This window comes from Plodia interpunctella, chromosome 2 (genome assembly GCF_027563975.2).
Source record: "Plodia interpunctella isolate USDA-ARS_2022_Savannah chromosome 2, ilPloInte3.2, whole genome shotgun sequence".
Classification (NCBI taxonomy): Eukaryota; Metazoa; Arthropoda; class Insecta; order Lepidoptera; family Pyralidae; genus Plodia; species Plodia interpunctella.
Window position 1 is genome coordinate 10900722 of NC_071295.1, and position 16672 is coordinate 10917393.

Genomic DNA, 16672 nt, shown 5'->3' on the forward strand with positions numbered 1-16672 from the left:
TCATAAATCATTTCTATTAGATTTAAATTGGATTATTTTTGGGATAAATTTGGTTATTTTTTGCGCTGATCTCGCTTGTAGTATTCATAATTTAAATATTGAAAAAATACACGGTACATTGTTGGATAAACTTTAAAAAATGAACTGCTTTTTAAAAAAAAATGTATTTTATAGGTTAGACCTTTCTGGTGTTGAGTTTCCAAAAACGAAGATTTAAACAAATTTTAATTGCTCATAATTTTACTGTTAATTATATATATATTAACATTACAATATTTATGGTACATTTTTACAGTTTAAACTACTTTATTTTACAAAATAAATGCGACTAGAGAAAGGCTAATCAAAGTGATAGTAGGCACTATTAATTTAGGGCTAAAATTTAAATCGTAACATAAACTGTCATTTGATAACTGTCTTTCGAAATTTAAAGGAATTTTATCATAAGGATGGTTATTTAACATATTGTCTGTGGCTAGAATCTTAGTATTATTGTGGAATAATACATCCAATTGATGGTTGAAAGGTCCATACATGGAGAACATTGCGTTGTGGAATGGGTAATGTTTGCCAAACAGTTGGTCAAGTTTTGTAAAGACGTTGATTATTTCTTGTTTTCTCATGGCTGTGGTAGTGTTGGCTGCCAGCACGTGTCCAATGTTGGCCCAACTTAAGAAACAGTATTTTGGGTTTTCTTTAGGGCATACTGGAACTAATTGATTGTAGACTTGTGGTTCTTGAGCTGAAATGTATAAAACAAATGAAGAAACTGGTCGACTTTGCGATACGAAAGAAGTTCAGCTGCTATCAGTAACAGGTTAGTCTCGTTATTGTAGTATGTAACTTTGATGCCACCATGCACTCTAAAAATGATGAGGTTACTTTATATTTGTAATTTTTTTTTTTTGTTACCGATAATATTAGATCGAGATCGTTAAGCTACTATTGTTTAAGATTGTATATCAGGAACAGTTGTATCACAAAAAACTTTCCCAGTTACTTTGTTTATACTATATAACGCAAAAAGTATAGAGTTAAATTTACCTTTATACAAATTAAATGTCGCCAAACTAACAAATGCCACATCAGCTTTTCCTGCAACGACAGCCTTCAATGCTTGTTCTTCACCACCCACAATATTATCACCTTCTTTGTAACAGATCTTCGTAAATGCAGTCTTAACGTCTTCAGTGAGATTTCGTTTTTCGATACCAGGGGCGCACACATCGCTAAAGTATTTTTTTAGCTGGCAGCTAAGTTTTTCTTTTTCATTGATGTATTTGAAAACAGAATGCCAGGCTAAGCCGTCGTAGCTAGGAAAAGAGGCACGTTTGCCTTTCAAATATGAGGTGTCTGTAATTGCTGACGATTTTAGGACAATGGCCGCCACTGTGCTAGTTTGGTCTACTATTGGGGTGGCTTCATGGAGGACTGGATCGACAGAGTAGTCTCTGTAATAATATAAATATTGCTATAGCTATCTATTTAAGTGTAACTATTCTAGAAGAAGCAGCAACTAGCCAACTACTGCGATATGTATTACACAACATTAATTTCCAAATATCTAATTGCTCTTTATACAGTTGCCATCCTTTTGTATGCCAATGATTTCTATCTTAAGTGTTTTAGTAAAAAAAATTGTGTCACCTCCTAGCTCTAACCAGCCAGTCACTGCCAGCGAGCACCACATCATCAGTCCCAGTCTTCACAGCCTTCAGACAATCCTCCACGTCACTCCTCTGCGTGCACTGCAACGGCGGCACGATGCCGTATACTGCGCCAGCTTCAGCTAACCAGTTGCATTTGTTCGATTCTATGACGCTTTTAGTGCAAAGAGTAATGTGTCTGAAAGAAGAAAACAAAATGTCTCGTCATCATCTCAGCGAGTCACAGTAGGTTTTAGCGAGGACTAATACCTCGCCACTGCCAAATTATTATCCGTGGCGTTGTACAGGTCCAAGCTTGAGATGGTGAAGAGACACGCCGTGCAGCATATTAGATGGGACATAATCTGGGGAGCATTTGTCTCATGACGAGAGGCATACGTCAAAAGAGTCATAATAAAAATATCCTAAGTACCTATATAACTCGGCATTGTCTCAATCACACGTAATGTAGACGACTGCCAGACGTAAAGTGTTTTCCTACAGCTTTGACACAGGCATACGAGTAGTTGGTGCACAGTTGGTTAGAAGTTGTAGTAGTAAGTCTATAATACAATTGAGATTGCTCCTACCTTGATGGTTGACATCCCGTCTGGCTGTAGGCCTCTCGAAGGCCCTGAGCGCGAGCCAAGTAATCAAGAGGCACTACAGCTGGTGCTAACGGCTGCGGTAGACCGAGATGAAGCTCCAGCAAGGCGGCCAGGGCTCCGCGCCAATGCTGGTCTACGAGGACGCCCCCATCTGTCAAGTTTGATGCAAGGGCCGCTACTGCTTCTGCTGCTTTTCTGAAATATGGGCAATATCTTTTAGCATAAAGATACCACAGCAGACTACAGTCCACGCGGCGATAACCGAATTGGTATCAAACATACTGGTTTATAATATCGCTGCTGTGTTGCTGTCAACAAAACTGAACACCGTAGCTGTTGCAGTAGGTACTTTTATTACTGTTAGCAGATGTAACATAGGTACATATTATAATGCTATTAATGTATATATGATCTACATATGTATACAAAAATTAAACTTTTCTTGGAATCATTGAATGATCATAAGATAATGGACTTTTACGTCAATGACTAAGGTTTAAATCCGTACAAACGAAATATCTTCTTCTTCTTCTTCATAGTCGCATTCCTCATTGGTGAAGGTCGTGGTCATTACGTAAACACACACAACTTTCTTGGCATTATTAATGGAGTGGTTTGCCATTGCCTTCTCCATTTCACACACAAGTTAACAATAATCAACCAGTGTACAGGTTTCCTCACGATGTTTTCCTTCACCGGAAGCAAGTGGTGGTCGATGAAAACTACTATATATGAGTCAGATTTGTATACAAACTCATGTGGCACGAGTAGGATTCGAACCTGGAACCTTTTCGATCACAGGCTAACCTAATGGTTAGGTTAGGTAGTGGTGTAATCACCACTACCGCTACAAACAAAATATACGCAATCTATATACTTTTAAAAGTTTATATATATTCACTTGACTGCTACCTCTTTGAAACAATAACAGGCCATGGCCTGGACAGCCAGACGCAAGGCTCTGGATCGTCCAGGTCCTTGTAGCTCCCGTCCAGGCAGAGGTATGCGATGCGGTCGGCTGAGGCGTGCCCTTCTCTTGATGTTAGCTGTGTTTGAATAAAAACATGTAAAAATGGTTCGATATCCAACTAGGCAATAGTTTACGTTGCAGAGAACGGATTATGGCAAGACAATCTCCAAGGAGATTGGTCGAGCATTGATTTGAACAGAACGAAGTTAGAACTTTTACCTAACAGTGAGATGACATAAACTTTATTTACACAATATAAAAAAATAATATAATATAAAAAACTAACAGATTAACGGTTGCTCCTGCTGTACTGATTGTTCAAACTTAGGCATTTAATAAACACAAGCTTTTATTGTTATGTGAGAGATCTTTGTACTAAAAGCGAGACGGAACGTACCTATTAATGAGAACTCGGATCATTGGATTCTGGACTTGGATATATCGTCATTGTCACATCTCTGTGGCCTAATGGTTATCATGCCAGACGATCCGTCCGTAGTCATGAAAAGTCAACATCAGAAACAGCATTAAATCGGACTGTCTGTCACACTTAAATTCAAATTCAAAATGTAGAGTGATTTAGATCACTGAAAATAAGTCTTCTGCCGACTTCCAAAGCGCGCACAAAAAAGAAGCGGCGCAACAAACTTCACCGCAGCCTTTTCTCCAAAGACGTCAATTAATAAAGTAGGTCTTATTTAGACACTAGTTTTTCATACTCTTAACTCACCCCGAAGTAGGCCCTGACGTCATCCAGCTCGCCCCACGTGACATCACCGCGGGAAACTAAGCAAGCTAACGCACCAGAGTCGCCCCAGTACGGGTCGTTGACGTCACAGCGCCCACTGCAACCCGCGCAGAGAGATGGGTAGAGGCGTTCTGAAATATATTACTTTTAATCACGTGTTGTGTGATTGAAGTATAATTATTATTTTCATATTCCAGTTGCATATTCCAGAAACATGCGGAGATGAGAGAGAGATCTGTATTTTTAATTACGATAACTCACTTAGTTCCGCGTCCCTGGCTTTGTCTGGCACCCAAGGTCCAGCCTTGCAGGTTTTGCCAAAGAACTGAGACATAGCCCTGATCCTGTTCTCAGTGAGGGACAGGGCGGGGTCGCAGGAGCGCGCCAGTACTAAGGATTCGAGATACTGTTGAGACAAAAATACAATTTAAAGATAAATTTATAGTTTAAAAGGAATATGAGCACCAAAAGTACATTTTAAATATCAAATCTAAATATTTTAAACCTATTATTTTGTATTTTAATTACATTTTTGAGGTATACTTAATAGAGCACGTAAATTTGAATTAACACATAACGGACTATTTTCGTCTAAAGTGACAAATGCAGTCTGATATATATATATTTTTTTAAATATATATATATATATATATATTTTATTATATATATATTTTAGGACAAATCACACAGATTGACCTAGCCCCAAAGTAAGTTCGAGACTTGTGTTATGGGATACTAACTCAACGATACTATATTTTATAACATATATAGATAAACATCCAAGACCCGGGCCAATCAGAAAAAGATCATTTTCCATCATGACCCGACCGGGGATCGAACCCGGGACCTCTCGGTTCATAGGCAAGAACCTTAACACTGCGCCACCGAGGTCGTCATCTAATAAATCATCGTCGTCTAATTAATTTAAGTCTACAATTTAATTAATTTCAAGCATCATTCCTAATTCATCATTGAAATTCATCGCAGAAGCTAGGAAGAGTTTTAAAACCATTTATCTTACCACAAATATAAATAGACATCAAGAAAAAGAAAATATTGTTTCATGAAAAATTAGTTTCAATCGTGTATTTTTAGAATACATAACACATACGCCTGATAAAGTATCGCTTAATGGGCGAATGTCGTCGATACCGACTCCCGGGTGGCAGAGGGAAGAGTTCCTCAGCACTGAGGACAGTGATGTCGGCCCATCCTCCAAGATACGACGATTGGCGACCGCCACTATTGTGCGGGCGTATGGTCCTGAGTGGAGAAATCAGTAATTAAAACTTATTTTTAAGAAGCGTTGCACCAGTCTACTTTAACGTTTATTCAAACTGTGCACACCGACGCAATGTTCTTTTTCATCTAATTATAGACGGCGGTAGCTGGTTAACTTTAACGTCAAAGCTAACTGGTGTAACTGACCTTATTTAAGTATATGCCTTACATTACATAAACTTATTATTTATGTAATGTAAGACAGTTTGTTTTGGCAGCTCTATTGGCACACAATTTTTTCTCCTAGCTTGAAGAAAATTCTTTTAGCAATAAGTTCGCCATCCATATTAAAAAGCGAAAGTCTGTCTTTTGCTTTCACGGCTAAATTACTAGACCGACTTTGATGAAATTTAGTATGCATATAGATAAAGACCCCCGTTCAAACATAAGCTACTTTTATTTCAAAAATCAACTCCCAAATGACTAGAAAGGGGGGTGAAAGTTTGTATGAAAAGCAGTTGAGCTGCGTTAATATTAGTTAACGCAATTATCTATTAGTTAACCTAGTTAAGAAGTTAGGATACTCACTGGTTTTACTTCTAATTTCGTTTGTGACCAACACGTCGACCTGCGCCCACTGAGCGGCGATCAAGTCCTCTGGACTGAACACGCCGAAATCCACTGAACCTTTGGAGATTCTTCGGAGGCAGTCCAACCTGCCAATGAAAGAATATTCTAGAGGTGAAAAAGTGACCAATCACAGAAATGTTGCCGTCTGAAAGTTTTTTTTTATTGGTCATTGGATATTATTTGTTTTTCGAATTGATATGGGTGAGTAATGGGCCATATCATAAAAACGACTTTATCTTCAGTTAAATATTAGCGGCACGATGATACATGCATAATTATTTTTTTACTTTTTAAAAAACGAACGTTTTTATGCACAGTATCGCCATCTACTTTATATTTTTTGACCTAATCCTACGGGAATCGCGTACTTTCGGGATGAAAATGTGTTAAAAATTTCATAGAAGTTGACCCAGCCGGTTGAGCGTGAATAAATAAACAACTCGCAAGCTTTCGCCTTTATAACATGAGTGGGATTTACACTAACATAGAATAATGTATATTAACATAATAGATATTGGTTGTCTAATTAATGAATATTGAATCGAATTGATTATTTTTATATGACACAGACCTATCGGTGCCAAGTACACACTCGATGCCCGACTTCTCCCGGTCCAGTATGGGGCAGTACCGCGTCGCTCGCTTGTATGTCCCCCGCCCCTCGACGACGCATAGTCGCACTGGAAAACAAAACGGTATATTTACTTTATTAACGGTGGGTTAAACCGTCTTGACTTTGACTTTGACGTGCGCAGGAACGCGCAAAGTACGCCATTTTGTCTAAACGTCAGCAGCACGCCGATTAAAGGCGACGTCAAATTTGACGGTGCAACTCACCCTAACACTTCATTATTCACAATACGCCTACACACTCGTACTAAATTCACACAAGTAAACACACATGATATGTGCTTCCTATCATAATTTTATTTATATATATTTATTCATGGGTTGTAGCCTTTTAAGGCTGGGGACACAGGTCTATAGTATTACACATGTCAAAGTGTGTTTGTTGTACCATGTAATTACACTCTCATACCCTTCAAACAATACAAGCACTGTTTGGCAGAAATAAATGGAAGTGAAGTACCCACGCAGGTAACCATTGTATTAAGGTCAACCTCTGGTAAACATAGCGGATAAATTCCAAGATTCCCGTCCTTACTAGGCCACGTTTTGCGCAAACTAGCAAATAATTAATTAGGTGACAGTCTGGCTATTCCGCTTCCGCCTGGTCTTGGTAGAAGGGACAAGAATTGCTGGTTTTATGACGACAAGATTGAACCAATGGTCTGACAATTAAGGATGCCGATGACCATTCGAACACATTCGAAGTTGTGGAGAAAAACTATGAATGGCGGACCCTGGGTTTAGGCGTTCTACGGCAGAGGAAACAACTGGGATAATGCTCAGATGAGCGTAATAATTCCGTATGAGTGATTGATTGATTGATTGATTGATTGAATGAAACGTTTGTGACAAAAGAGTAATTGCTACCTGCTACCTTTTGGCCTTGAAAATTAAGTTAGGTTTTAGATGAGGACCTACTCACCTTGAGGTACCTACGTTTTCCATTTATTCATATTGCACTATTGTTTTACTTGACAAGTAAATAATAGACTCCAAACATGCGCCTACGTTTGATAACCCTAATCGCTTACTCGCCTCGCCTTACAAATTACAAAAGGTACAGTCGATAGCACTTCAAGTTACCTAAATTTATCGCAAGATCGCCGCTATCACCGCGGTATAAAGATACACGCTAGGTAACTTGATATGCGAATGACTGTAATCAAGACAGTCAGATGTATGTAAAGTTCTTTTTGGATTTTTATGCGCCGGTGTTAGAGGCGAATTTGTTGTGAATTTATCTTAGGTTAGTAGGTGTTGAATGTACCTTTTAATCGACTGCATTAATTATCACGGTTGTTATTTATTTTGTAAAATAATTTTAAATAAATTTTCTTTATTTAAAAAAAGAATAATACGTAATAAAACGAAAAATACTATATAAATATTTCTATAATTCAACGACCTTGTAAAGTTACCCATACTATGTAGGTATGTAATCGAAATACATATGGCTATTGAAGATACAAGGAAAACCTTTATATTCAATCGTTACCTATACTTAAGTGAATCACGGCTACGATTCCGTACATACACTGACAATGGTTGAACAGCTGATTGACTTTTCATTCATTTTTATTTATTTATGCGTAATTGTGAAAACCGCATCAAATTCAATGATTTTTGTGTGGTGCGCGAACAAACATACATAAACAGACAAAAAATTAAAAAAAAAATGTTCTGGCTTCTATTAGTCTACTACTATTAAAATTGCCAAATTATATGTATTTGTATGTTGAAAGGTTGAATCTACATATTTTTAATAGGGTGTACCTACCTCAATAGAAAACTATATATTAAAAACACGCACTTAAAAAGTGCTTAAAAAGTTTAGTCATGGGCTATTCCCGCGACCAAGCTTGGTGCCTGCAATTACGATGTTGCATGAGGAAACAAGGAAAATTGTTTGTTTTTTTGAAGTATTACTTAAACCTGTTGGTTTACTTTGAGGAATTCCACGATTATCGCGGTAAAAGCCCGCGGGAAAATATAACTCATTTTAAGGCTGGCATTACAGTATTTAAATTTGTTCTACTAATATTTTGGTTTTTTCTTTCTTCTATGCCAGTATCTTCATATATGTTTGTTAAAACTATAATTGATTTTAGCACCGAGATTAATTAATATTCTGTGGTTTTGTTTTTTTTTTTTCATTGCCAGTATTCTCATGAAATAATCGTCTCAGTATAACACTATAATTAATTTTCGTGTTCATATTGGTCACGTTATTTGAAGAAGAGGTGGCTAAAAAGGAAGTAACAGATCGGTTAACATCAGACAGGGAGCAGTGGAGCAGTCTGACCCACATAAAGTGGGATAAGGGTAGGCTGATGATACTGGTCATATACTAGACCCAGCGCCAGTAAAATAAATAATCCACTTCATGGCTCTGATAATAGGAGTATCATCCGTTTAATTACTATCTCTCTTTGAAGTTCTCCTGAAATATTTTTGTTAAGGGATTCCCCATAATCAAGTAAACCAACCATCTCCGATTCAAGAAAAACGAGTTTTGCTGCGGTTTTTGGTATTCCCCTGTCCTGACTAGTGATACATCCCTATCCTACCTTCAGTTAAGAATGTCCACGGTAAAAGAATGTGGGAGTATGAAGAATATACCCTAACAATATTTGTGAGAAAATAATTATTTTAGAAACCAGTACAACCAAATGTAAATTAATGCTTAAGAACTATATATTATCTAAGTATATTTGTAATGAGTAGTGACTCGCCTTACCACTTATAAACCTATATAGGTTTTTGTTGGTAGAGCTTGTAATTTTCATATAAAAATATTGTAACATAAATATCACGCTCGCGGCCACCCGACTGCTATAGCGGTTTCCACAGTCATCTTTTGAAAGAAAAGAACAATTAAGAAAGAAATAAACTATTCCCAAACATACGAGTACAGTCGATCGCATTTCAGCTTATATTATCTTACCGTGTTATCTTTAAGCCGTGGCAATAGGGGCGAATGTGCAATGAATTTGAGTAGATTCATGTGCCGTTGAGCTACACAGAAAATATATTCTTATTCCAAGAAATATCACCAAATGTCGTCAACGATTCTATGGTTGGTATTTCCGAAGTCGAGTGTTTTCATTATGAAATAACTAGAATTTTCCTCTTACAAAAGATATACATCAATTAATTTAGGCATAACTAGTATTCAATTAATCAGGATGATAAGGTCTGACATCTAAGAATTCGACAAGAGGCAGAGGAGAAAAAGTAGGAAACTATATTCTTATCACTCTCATCTGAGCGTATTCCCGCTTCTTCCTTAGCCATTGAACATCGGAGCCCAGGGTCTGTTATTACTTACTCTAACATATATTGATTACTATATAAGAAAATAATAATACATTCTTGAATCTTACAGGAACAAGCCAAGTCAAGGTTGTACAGTCGGGTGGGAAGGCTTTTTTCAAAGTAAAAATTCGATCAACAATTTTTATTGACAACCTCGGTGGCGCAGTGGTAAGGTTCTTGCCACTGAACCGAGAGGTCCCGGGTTCGATCCCCGGTCGGGTCATGATGGAAAATGATCTTTTTCTGATTGGCCCGGGTCTTGGATGTTTATTTATATATGTATTTATTATAAAATATAGTATCGTTGAGTTAGTATCCCATAACACAAGTCTCGAACTTACTTTGGGACTAGCTCAATCTGTGTGATTTGTCCCAATATATTTATTTATATATTTATTATTAGCTTCTCACGCTCATAATTACATGAGTGTGTTTCTATTTTCAAACATTTTGAACACCGTCGTCGATTTTATTCGAGGTCAGCTGCGACTTCTGGAATATTGTCAAACACGAAAAAGGTCTGTAGGCTCATGTTGTGTTACTTAATCACGCAAAATTTACTAAATGGATTTCTGTATAATTTCCACAGGCATCTGGGATTAATTTGGCGTGAGGTTCTGCCTTAGAATAGGACAACTTCATAACTATGTCCTCCGGCGGATGTCTTACTAGGCGACTAAGGCAGTCTTGGCAGCTGGTAGGCAAAAATGGCTTTCCCAAGGAGGGTTAACATCAGGCTGGGGCAGCCCGTCGTAATATAAACCACAATCGAATATTTAAAAAAATAAACTTTTATTTTTTATACTGAATGAGAGAAAGAGAGATCCTGCAACATAAAAATTCGGGATGAAAAGTGCCCTACACTTTTCATCCCGAATTTTCTAAGTCCCGAGATGCAGCTACATAGTTTATTTGTAATATGTTTATTGTTCAAAGAACACGTGTTCAATATACATACACAACAATAAGGTAAATAAACAATGGCGGACTTATTCTATGAAGGGATGTCATCCGATAAATCAGGGATATTTTGAGAGCTAGTTATCGATGTTCATGCGATACTAAAAGATGTTTCCTGATAGGTACTTACTATCAGGAAAGTCTACATGCATATGTATATTCGTATATCATTGCTGGTAAAACATTGTGAGGTCAGGCGGCCGCCGTCAAGGTTACACAACCGGACTGCGATCTTTTTTGTTGACTATACTTATATACAGAGATTAAGTGGAATTAAAGTTTGTAAAAAACAAAGTGGATAAAAAAAATTGAGAAGGAACAAATTCATCGTATTGGAGATATACATACATACATTACCTACCTAAAATTTATGATTATTTTTATTTTTTGCTTACACAAAGAGAAAATAAAATAGAAGTTCTTTTGTATAGATATACCTTTATCGATTTGACTAGCATAGATACTATTACCAATTAATACATTCAAAATAAAAAATATGTAAACAATTATCACACCATAATAAATCACATTTCACTCCAATTATCATGATACCAAACTTTGTTACCAAATTTACCAAAGTTTGATGAGCACCATATTGAGAAGTTTTTAAAATACCATATTGTGAAAGAAAAGCTGAAAGAAAGTCCCAAAACTTGTACAAATATTAAGACATATTATCAATTAATCCTTCAGTACTTATCACTCTTCATCATTCATCAACAGCCATTTAAACGTCCCCACTGCTGGGGCACTGGCCTTCCTTACGAATGGATAAGATACCTCTATTATATTTTCTTACTTACAATTTCCATCAGTTCCTGAACCAGTCCCTTGAGATAGAACACAATTCACAAAACACAAAAAATATATCACAGAACGTTTTGGCATTTTAATTTAATGTCTCCTAATTTGTATTGAAAAAAAATTCAATCACTGTTACGTTACAAACTTGTTTAAACTAAAGTTTCCCGCGTAAAATTACATCACGACTCCATGTTATTAATTCAATTAACGTTACTTTTCGTTAGAAGACAACCACGTCGTTCATGAGGTCGTAACACATGCGAACTGAGTATTCAAGGTAAAATATTCTTTACTAATAGTAAACAATATATTTTTTTTAAACGTGTTAACCAACCGGTTTTAAAAGGTCGCAAGTTCTTGCAAACTGATGAGATTGAAGTGACCTGTTCCACTCAATGGTGCAATATTTTCGGGTTTTTACCGAAACTGGATATGACGTTACAATTGAATCAATCATCGCTGACGTACTGGTGGTCAATAACGAAGTTAATAGTAAGTAGGGCTTTTATTCAAAATTATACTACAAATCTCACTTCTTGCTCAGGAATAGTTATCGCTTTCAACATTTTCAATTTAAAAAAAAAAAAAACATGTCCTGATGGATAACAATTACAAGATATCCACGAAAAAACGCGATCAGCGATTAATATGAATAAATTTAATTTTATAAAATAAATTTAATACGAAATAAAAAGGAGCACAAAGCATTTAAACGTCTGCGTCGGCATTTATTTAATTTCTGTTTCTATTTTGTCTCTTATTTCTGCAGTTGAGAGGAATATGAAAACATAATTATTCAATATTCCTTTCTTCTTGTCCCTTCTCAGAGGGCTTAGTGCGGGTTTGCCATTTACATCTCATCATCCAGTCGATCCGAAGAGAGACGCAGCGAACCAATCACATTGGGCCATTGTGACGCAACGACAACCACACTGCAATGATTGGTTCCGCTGCGTCTCACTTCGAATTGATTCGACAGTGGGAAGAAAAATGCAAACCCAATTTTCGTATAGTAACTAGTAGATAACTACTCTTGTATCGCAATGTTTGGTAACTATTTTTTTTAATTAGGCATCTAGTTAAGTCTTCTTGTATCACACACATGTGAAGTTACAACTTCACGTCGTTTAAAAACGTCATTTGCTCGTAGATACATTATCAGCGTCCCTAATTTCCTCTTAGTAGTAATGTAGTAGTAAATTAGCGAGTGTGAAACTGTTCTTTTAAGAGTGGGTTGCAACACGCTATTGTGTGGTTAATCTTAATTCGCAGAAATATATAGGTACACGATTTTGTCTAAACGTCGATTGCGTTCAGGTTAAAGTCAACTTCAAAAACTGATGCAACTCACCCTAATAGTACGAATTGTTTTATCACCTCCCATCTAGTAGGCCAGAATGTCGCTCGCTACACGTGTGTGACATCAATTTTTTATGTTTTCTAAACCATATAAAGTGACATACAACGTAAACATTGCATCAATACATAACATATACATCTTCTTCTTCTTCTTCTTGACCTTATACCACTCATGTGGGGTCGGCACAGTATATAAGTTCCTTCCATTTTGTACTGTCATTTGGCATATCCATTGATACTCCTTTCCTGTTCATACTATCCTTGACACACAATTTCTTCTTAGGTCTTCCTCTATTCCTGGAACCCTTTACTTCCATCTTTAATGACCTTTGAGTGACGTGATACATAACATATACATATTTAAAAAAAATAATAAAAATTTTATTATAATTAAATTAGAGTGTACTTGGAGAGCCAAATGGGAAGCAAAGATGATACTCGTATGTAGAGTGCTATACGCAAGTTCAATAAATAAGAGTTAAGTATTAGATTTTATACAGAATAGCTCTCATATCCTTCCATGGATATCGTATTAGCTGAACGGCATCTCCACAGGCTCGTAAAATAACAGCCACACTGTTAATTAACGTCCTTGGAAAAAAGTCTGTGGTGAAGTTTGCTGCGCTTCTTCTTCACTTGCACTTTGGAAGTCAGCGGTAGACTTAGTTTTAAGTAAATTTTTGAAGCAATAAGTGACGCATATTTTTAATTTGAGCCTAATCTTAAAAAGTAAATTATTTACGTTGAGCTCGTGCTTCGCGGCTTCACAGCCACGAACAGTGGTGATAAGAAAGATATGATAATAACAAGCCAAAAGCAATTAGATCAATTGAACCGTGGCAATGTTGTAATAAGATAGTGAAAGTGCATTGATTGCTCCAGTTTCGTTCAAGCATGCTCGTTATTTTCGTCGAGTGAACCACCAGCTCCAGCAGCCGTGATCGTCTAGTGGTTAGGACCCTACGTTGTGGCCGTAGTAACCCAGGTTCGAATCCTGGTCACGGCAGTGAAAACTGTCACGGTGGAGCGTAAATTTTATTTTATAACTAGCTTTTGCCCACGCCTTCGCCCACGTAAATTTCCCGCGAGAACTTATGTCTTTCTTCATACTCCAAACTACGTGTGTGCAAAATTTCAAGATCATTGCTTGTGTTTTTAGTAGTTTAGAAGTGACGAGAGAAAATTTATTTGGCTCTCTTTCCCATATGAGTGTTTTCCGGTCTCTTCCAGTCGCTGAGCGTTGAAGCCCAGGATCCACTAGCCCTATACTACTCATGCAATGTACGAAAATGTAAACAACAAATTAAGTTAATATTTAAGCATTTATACATTACAGTTTGGTATAATCTACGATAAGTTCGAACGAATCGTATCTTCGAGGCAGTTTAAAATAGAAAAGATTTAGATCATACTAACGGCCCGTCCCGGCTTCGTTCGAGTAAAACTATAATAAATTATACACCTAAATCTTCTTCTTGAATCATTCTCGACGACCTCTTCTTGATGACCTCGGTGGCGCAGTGGTAAAGTGCTTGCCTCTGAACCGAGAGGTCCCAAGCTCGATACCCGGTCGGGTCATGATGGAAAATGATCTTTTTCTGATTGGCTCGGGTCTTGGATGTTTATCTATGTATGTATATGTCATAAAATATAGTATCGTTGAGTTAGTAACCCATAACACAAGTGTAGAACTTACTTTGGGGCTAGCTCAATCAGTGTGATTTGTCCTAATATATATATTTATTTATTTATTTACTCTATCTAATAAAGAAACGCGCATCAAAATCCGTTGTGTAGTTTTAAGGATAAGCATACAAAGAGACATACAGCGAGAAGTGACTTTGTTCTTATACTATGTAATGGTTGAACTATCTGTGATTTTTTGCAGGAAAGTAGGTACCTACTTCTTTTTTACTAAAAAAAACAAATCAGTTGTTTAATAAAACTCATTTGTTGAATATCCAATTCGATCAAAATTTCATTGTTTCATTCTACGTAAAAAGATTGTTAGAATCCATATTATAATCGTTCATGAGCTGTGACCCGGTTACGTTTAAGCAATGCAAATTGCCTATTGCCCCTCAATTTCAAATTCCCTCACATTTTCTTTGTGTTAACTACGAAACAACAAGGATAACTCGATTTTGTAAAATGAATGTAACTTTCTAAGAATAGGTTGCACCAGTCAACTTCAACCTGCAAAGAAAAACGCTAAGTATATTGTCATATTGTCTAAACAACGGCGACGCACAGATTAAAGTCAGTGTCAAAGTTGACTGGCGCAACTCATCCTAAGTTGTAAAACTTTTAATTAATTCAATAATTGTAATACTATTACAAAAATATTTCATTGCACATTAAATAAATCCAGAGACTTATATATTAACAAATCTATAAACTTAAGCCAGCAAATAAGAGTAGCTTTGAATATTTTTGTTGATCATTTGTTAGTCTGTTTCATAAGGAAACTAAAAAGAGTTCATTCAGCTTTAATATTAGAACGGGAGAATTTCACGATGATCCACAGATCATCGTGAAATTCTCTCGTCTCAATTGATATATAGATTTGGTTATTTTATATGTATGTTACAGATAATTACTATAAAAGCAATCTTCTTCATCTTGCTGTTGCTAACAGTTGTTCATAATGTTATTCAAGTCGCCTTAAGGGATGTGACATGACTATTACAACTACCTACCTACCGCGTCTAGTGCCAATAATCGTATACGCACTAGTGAACTTAAACTGTCAACCAGTATGCAGGTTTCCTCACGATGTTTTCCTTCACCTGAAACAAGTGGTGGTCGTTGAAATCTACTATACTGAGTGAGATTGGTATACAAACTCATGTGGCACTAGTTGGATTTGAATCTTTGATCACGGGCAGACGGTTTTAACCACTTGACCACCACTGTTTCTGAGGTAATGGTGCATGTAATTATCCTTACATATTATAAAACAAAGTCCTCTACTGCATCTGTCTGTCTCTTCGCGATAAACTCAAAAACTACTGCACGGATTTTCATGCGGTTTTCACTAATAGATAGTATGATTCCTGGGGAAGGTTTAGAGGTATAATTTATTGTGTATTTACCCGAGCGAAGCCGGGACGGGCCTCTAGTCCTTGAACCACTTGTACCAAGCTATGGGACATAATAAATATCACAAAATAATTCCTACAGAATGCCTGTAACAGTTTCTTTAGCAAGTGATTGGTACTTTTTACAAGTGGTTTTTGCGCCCGCGCAGCGTATCGAATTACTTATTATGAAAGTATACCGAATTACCAGTGGCTTTTGGGGTTTCGTCAACATCGTCACCAGCTCCAACAGCCGTGATCGTCTAGTGGTTAGGACCCTACGTTGTGGCCGTAGTAACCCAGGTTCGAATCCTGGTCACGGCAGTGAAAACTGTCACGGTGGAGCGTATTTTTATGCTTTTGTGACTGAACAGACTTTTTACTGCCTATTCAAATAATATATAGATAACTATCGACTCGTCCCGGCTTTGCACGGCACTATGTTACTCCTGAAGGTTTTTCCATCTCTGTTCCAAAATACAAATCTTTTCTGTTTATAATCTTAGTGTGGATATGGACTTCTTAATATTAGTGTCTAATAGCTATCCATCCTAAAGATTCCAAATTATCTTTTTTATATCTTTCTCTTTCCCTCGTCAGGGTTGTGACACCAGGAGACTGAGGTCAGCGTAATATATAGGTATAAACATCTCGAAATTTGGCAACTGCCTGAGGTCATCTCTCTTTGGGAATGCTAATGT

General features: G+C 36.8%; 1 protein-coding gene and 2 non-coding genes across 3 annotated transcripts; 2 read left to right on the forward strand and 1 right to left on the reverse strand.

Annotated features, from left to right (window-relative positions):
* Positions 1 to 222: 222 nt before the first annotated feature.
* Positions 223 to 11799, reverse strand: LOC128679005 (transferrin-like). The gene is made up of 11 exons (XM_053760937.2): positions 11532 to 11799; positions 6395 to 6503; positions 5782 to 5909; positions 5084 to 5235; positions 4234 to 4378; positions 3955 to 4103; positions 3167 to 3300; positions 2237 to 2449; positions 1648 to 1845; positions 1045 to 1451; positions 223 to 742 (listed from the first exon to the last, which is right to left on the reverse strand). The coding sequence occupies exons 1-11, from the start codon at positions 11614 to 11616 to the stop codon at positions 312 to 314; spliced, it is 2151 nt and encodes a 716-aa protein (XP_053616912.1). The 5' UTR covers positions 11617 to 11799; the 3' UTR covers positions 223 to 311.
* A 2026-nt stretch (positions 11800 to 13825) lies between these two features.
* TRNAH-GUG (transfer RNA histidin (anticodon GUG)) lies at positions 13826 to 13897 on the forward strand. The gene has a single exon. It is a non-coding gene; the product is annotated as a tRNA-His (tRNA).
* Positions 13898 to 16223: 2326 nt separating this feature from the next.
* TRNAH-GUG (transfer RNA histidin (anticodon GUG)) lies at positions 16224 to 16295 on the forward strand. The gene has a single exon. It is a non-coding gene; the product is annotated as a tRNA-His (tRNA).
* Positions 16296 to 16672: the final 377 nt, after the last annotated feature.

What these genes read in the sequence shown, in the direction of transcription:
- LOC128679005 (XM_053760937.2), bottom strand. Translation starts at nt 11,616, where the DNA reads ATGCCAAAACGTTCTGTGATATATTTTTTGTGTTTTGTGAATTGTGTT. An exon ending in AGCCAGGGACGCGGAACTAA is followed by an intron (nt 4,104 to 4,233) that starts GTGAGTTATCGT and finishes AATATATTTCAG; the next exon opens with AACGCCTCTACCCATCTCTC. An exon ending in ACGTCAGGGCCTACTTCGGG is followed by an intron (nt 3,301 to 3,954) that starts GTGAGTTAAGAG and finishes ATTCAAACACAG; the next exon opens with CTAACATCAAGAGAAGGGCA.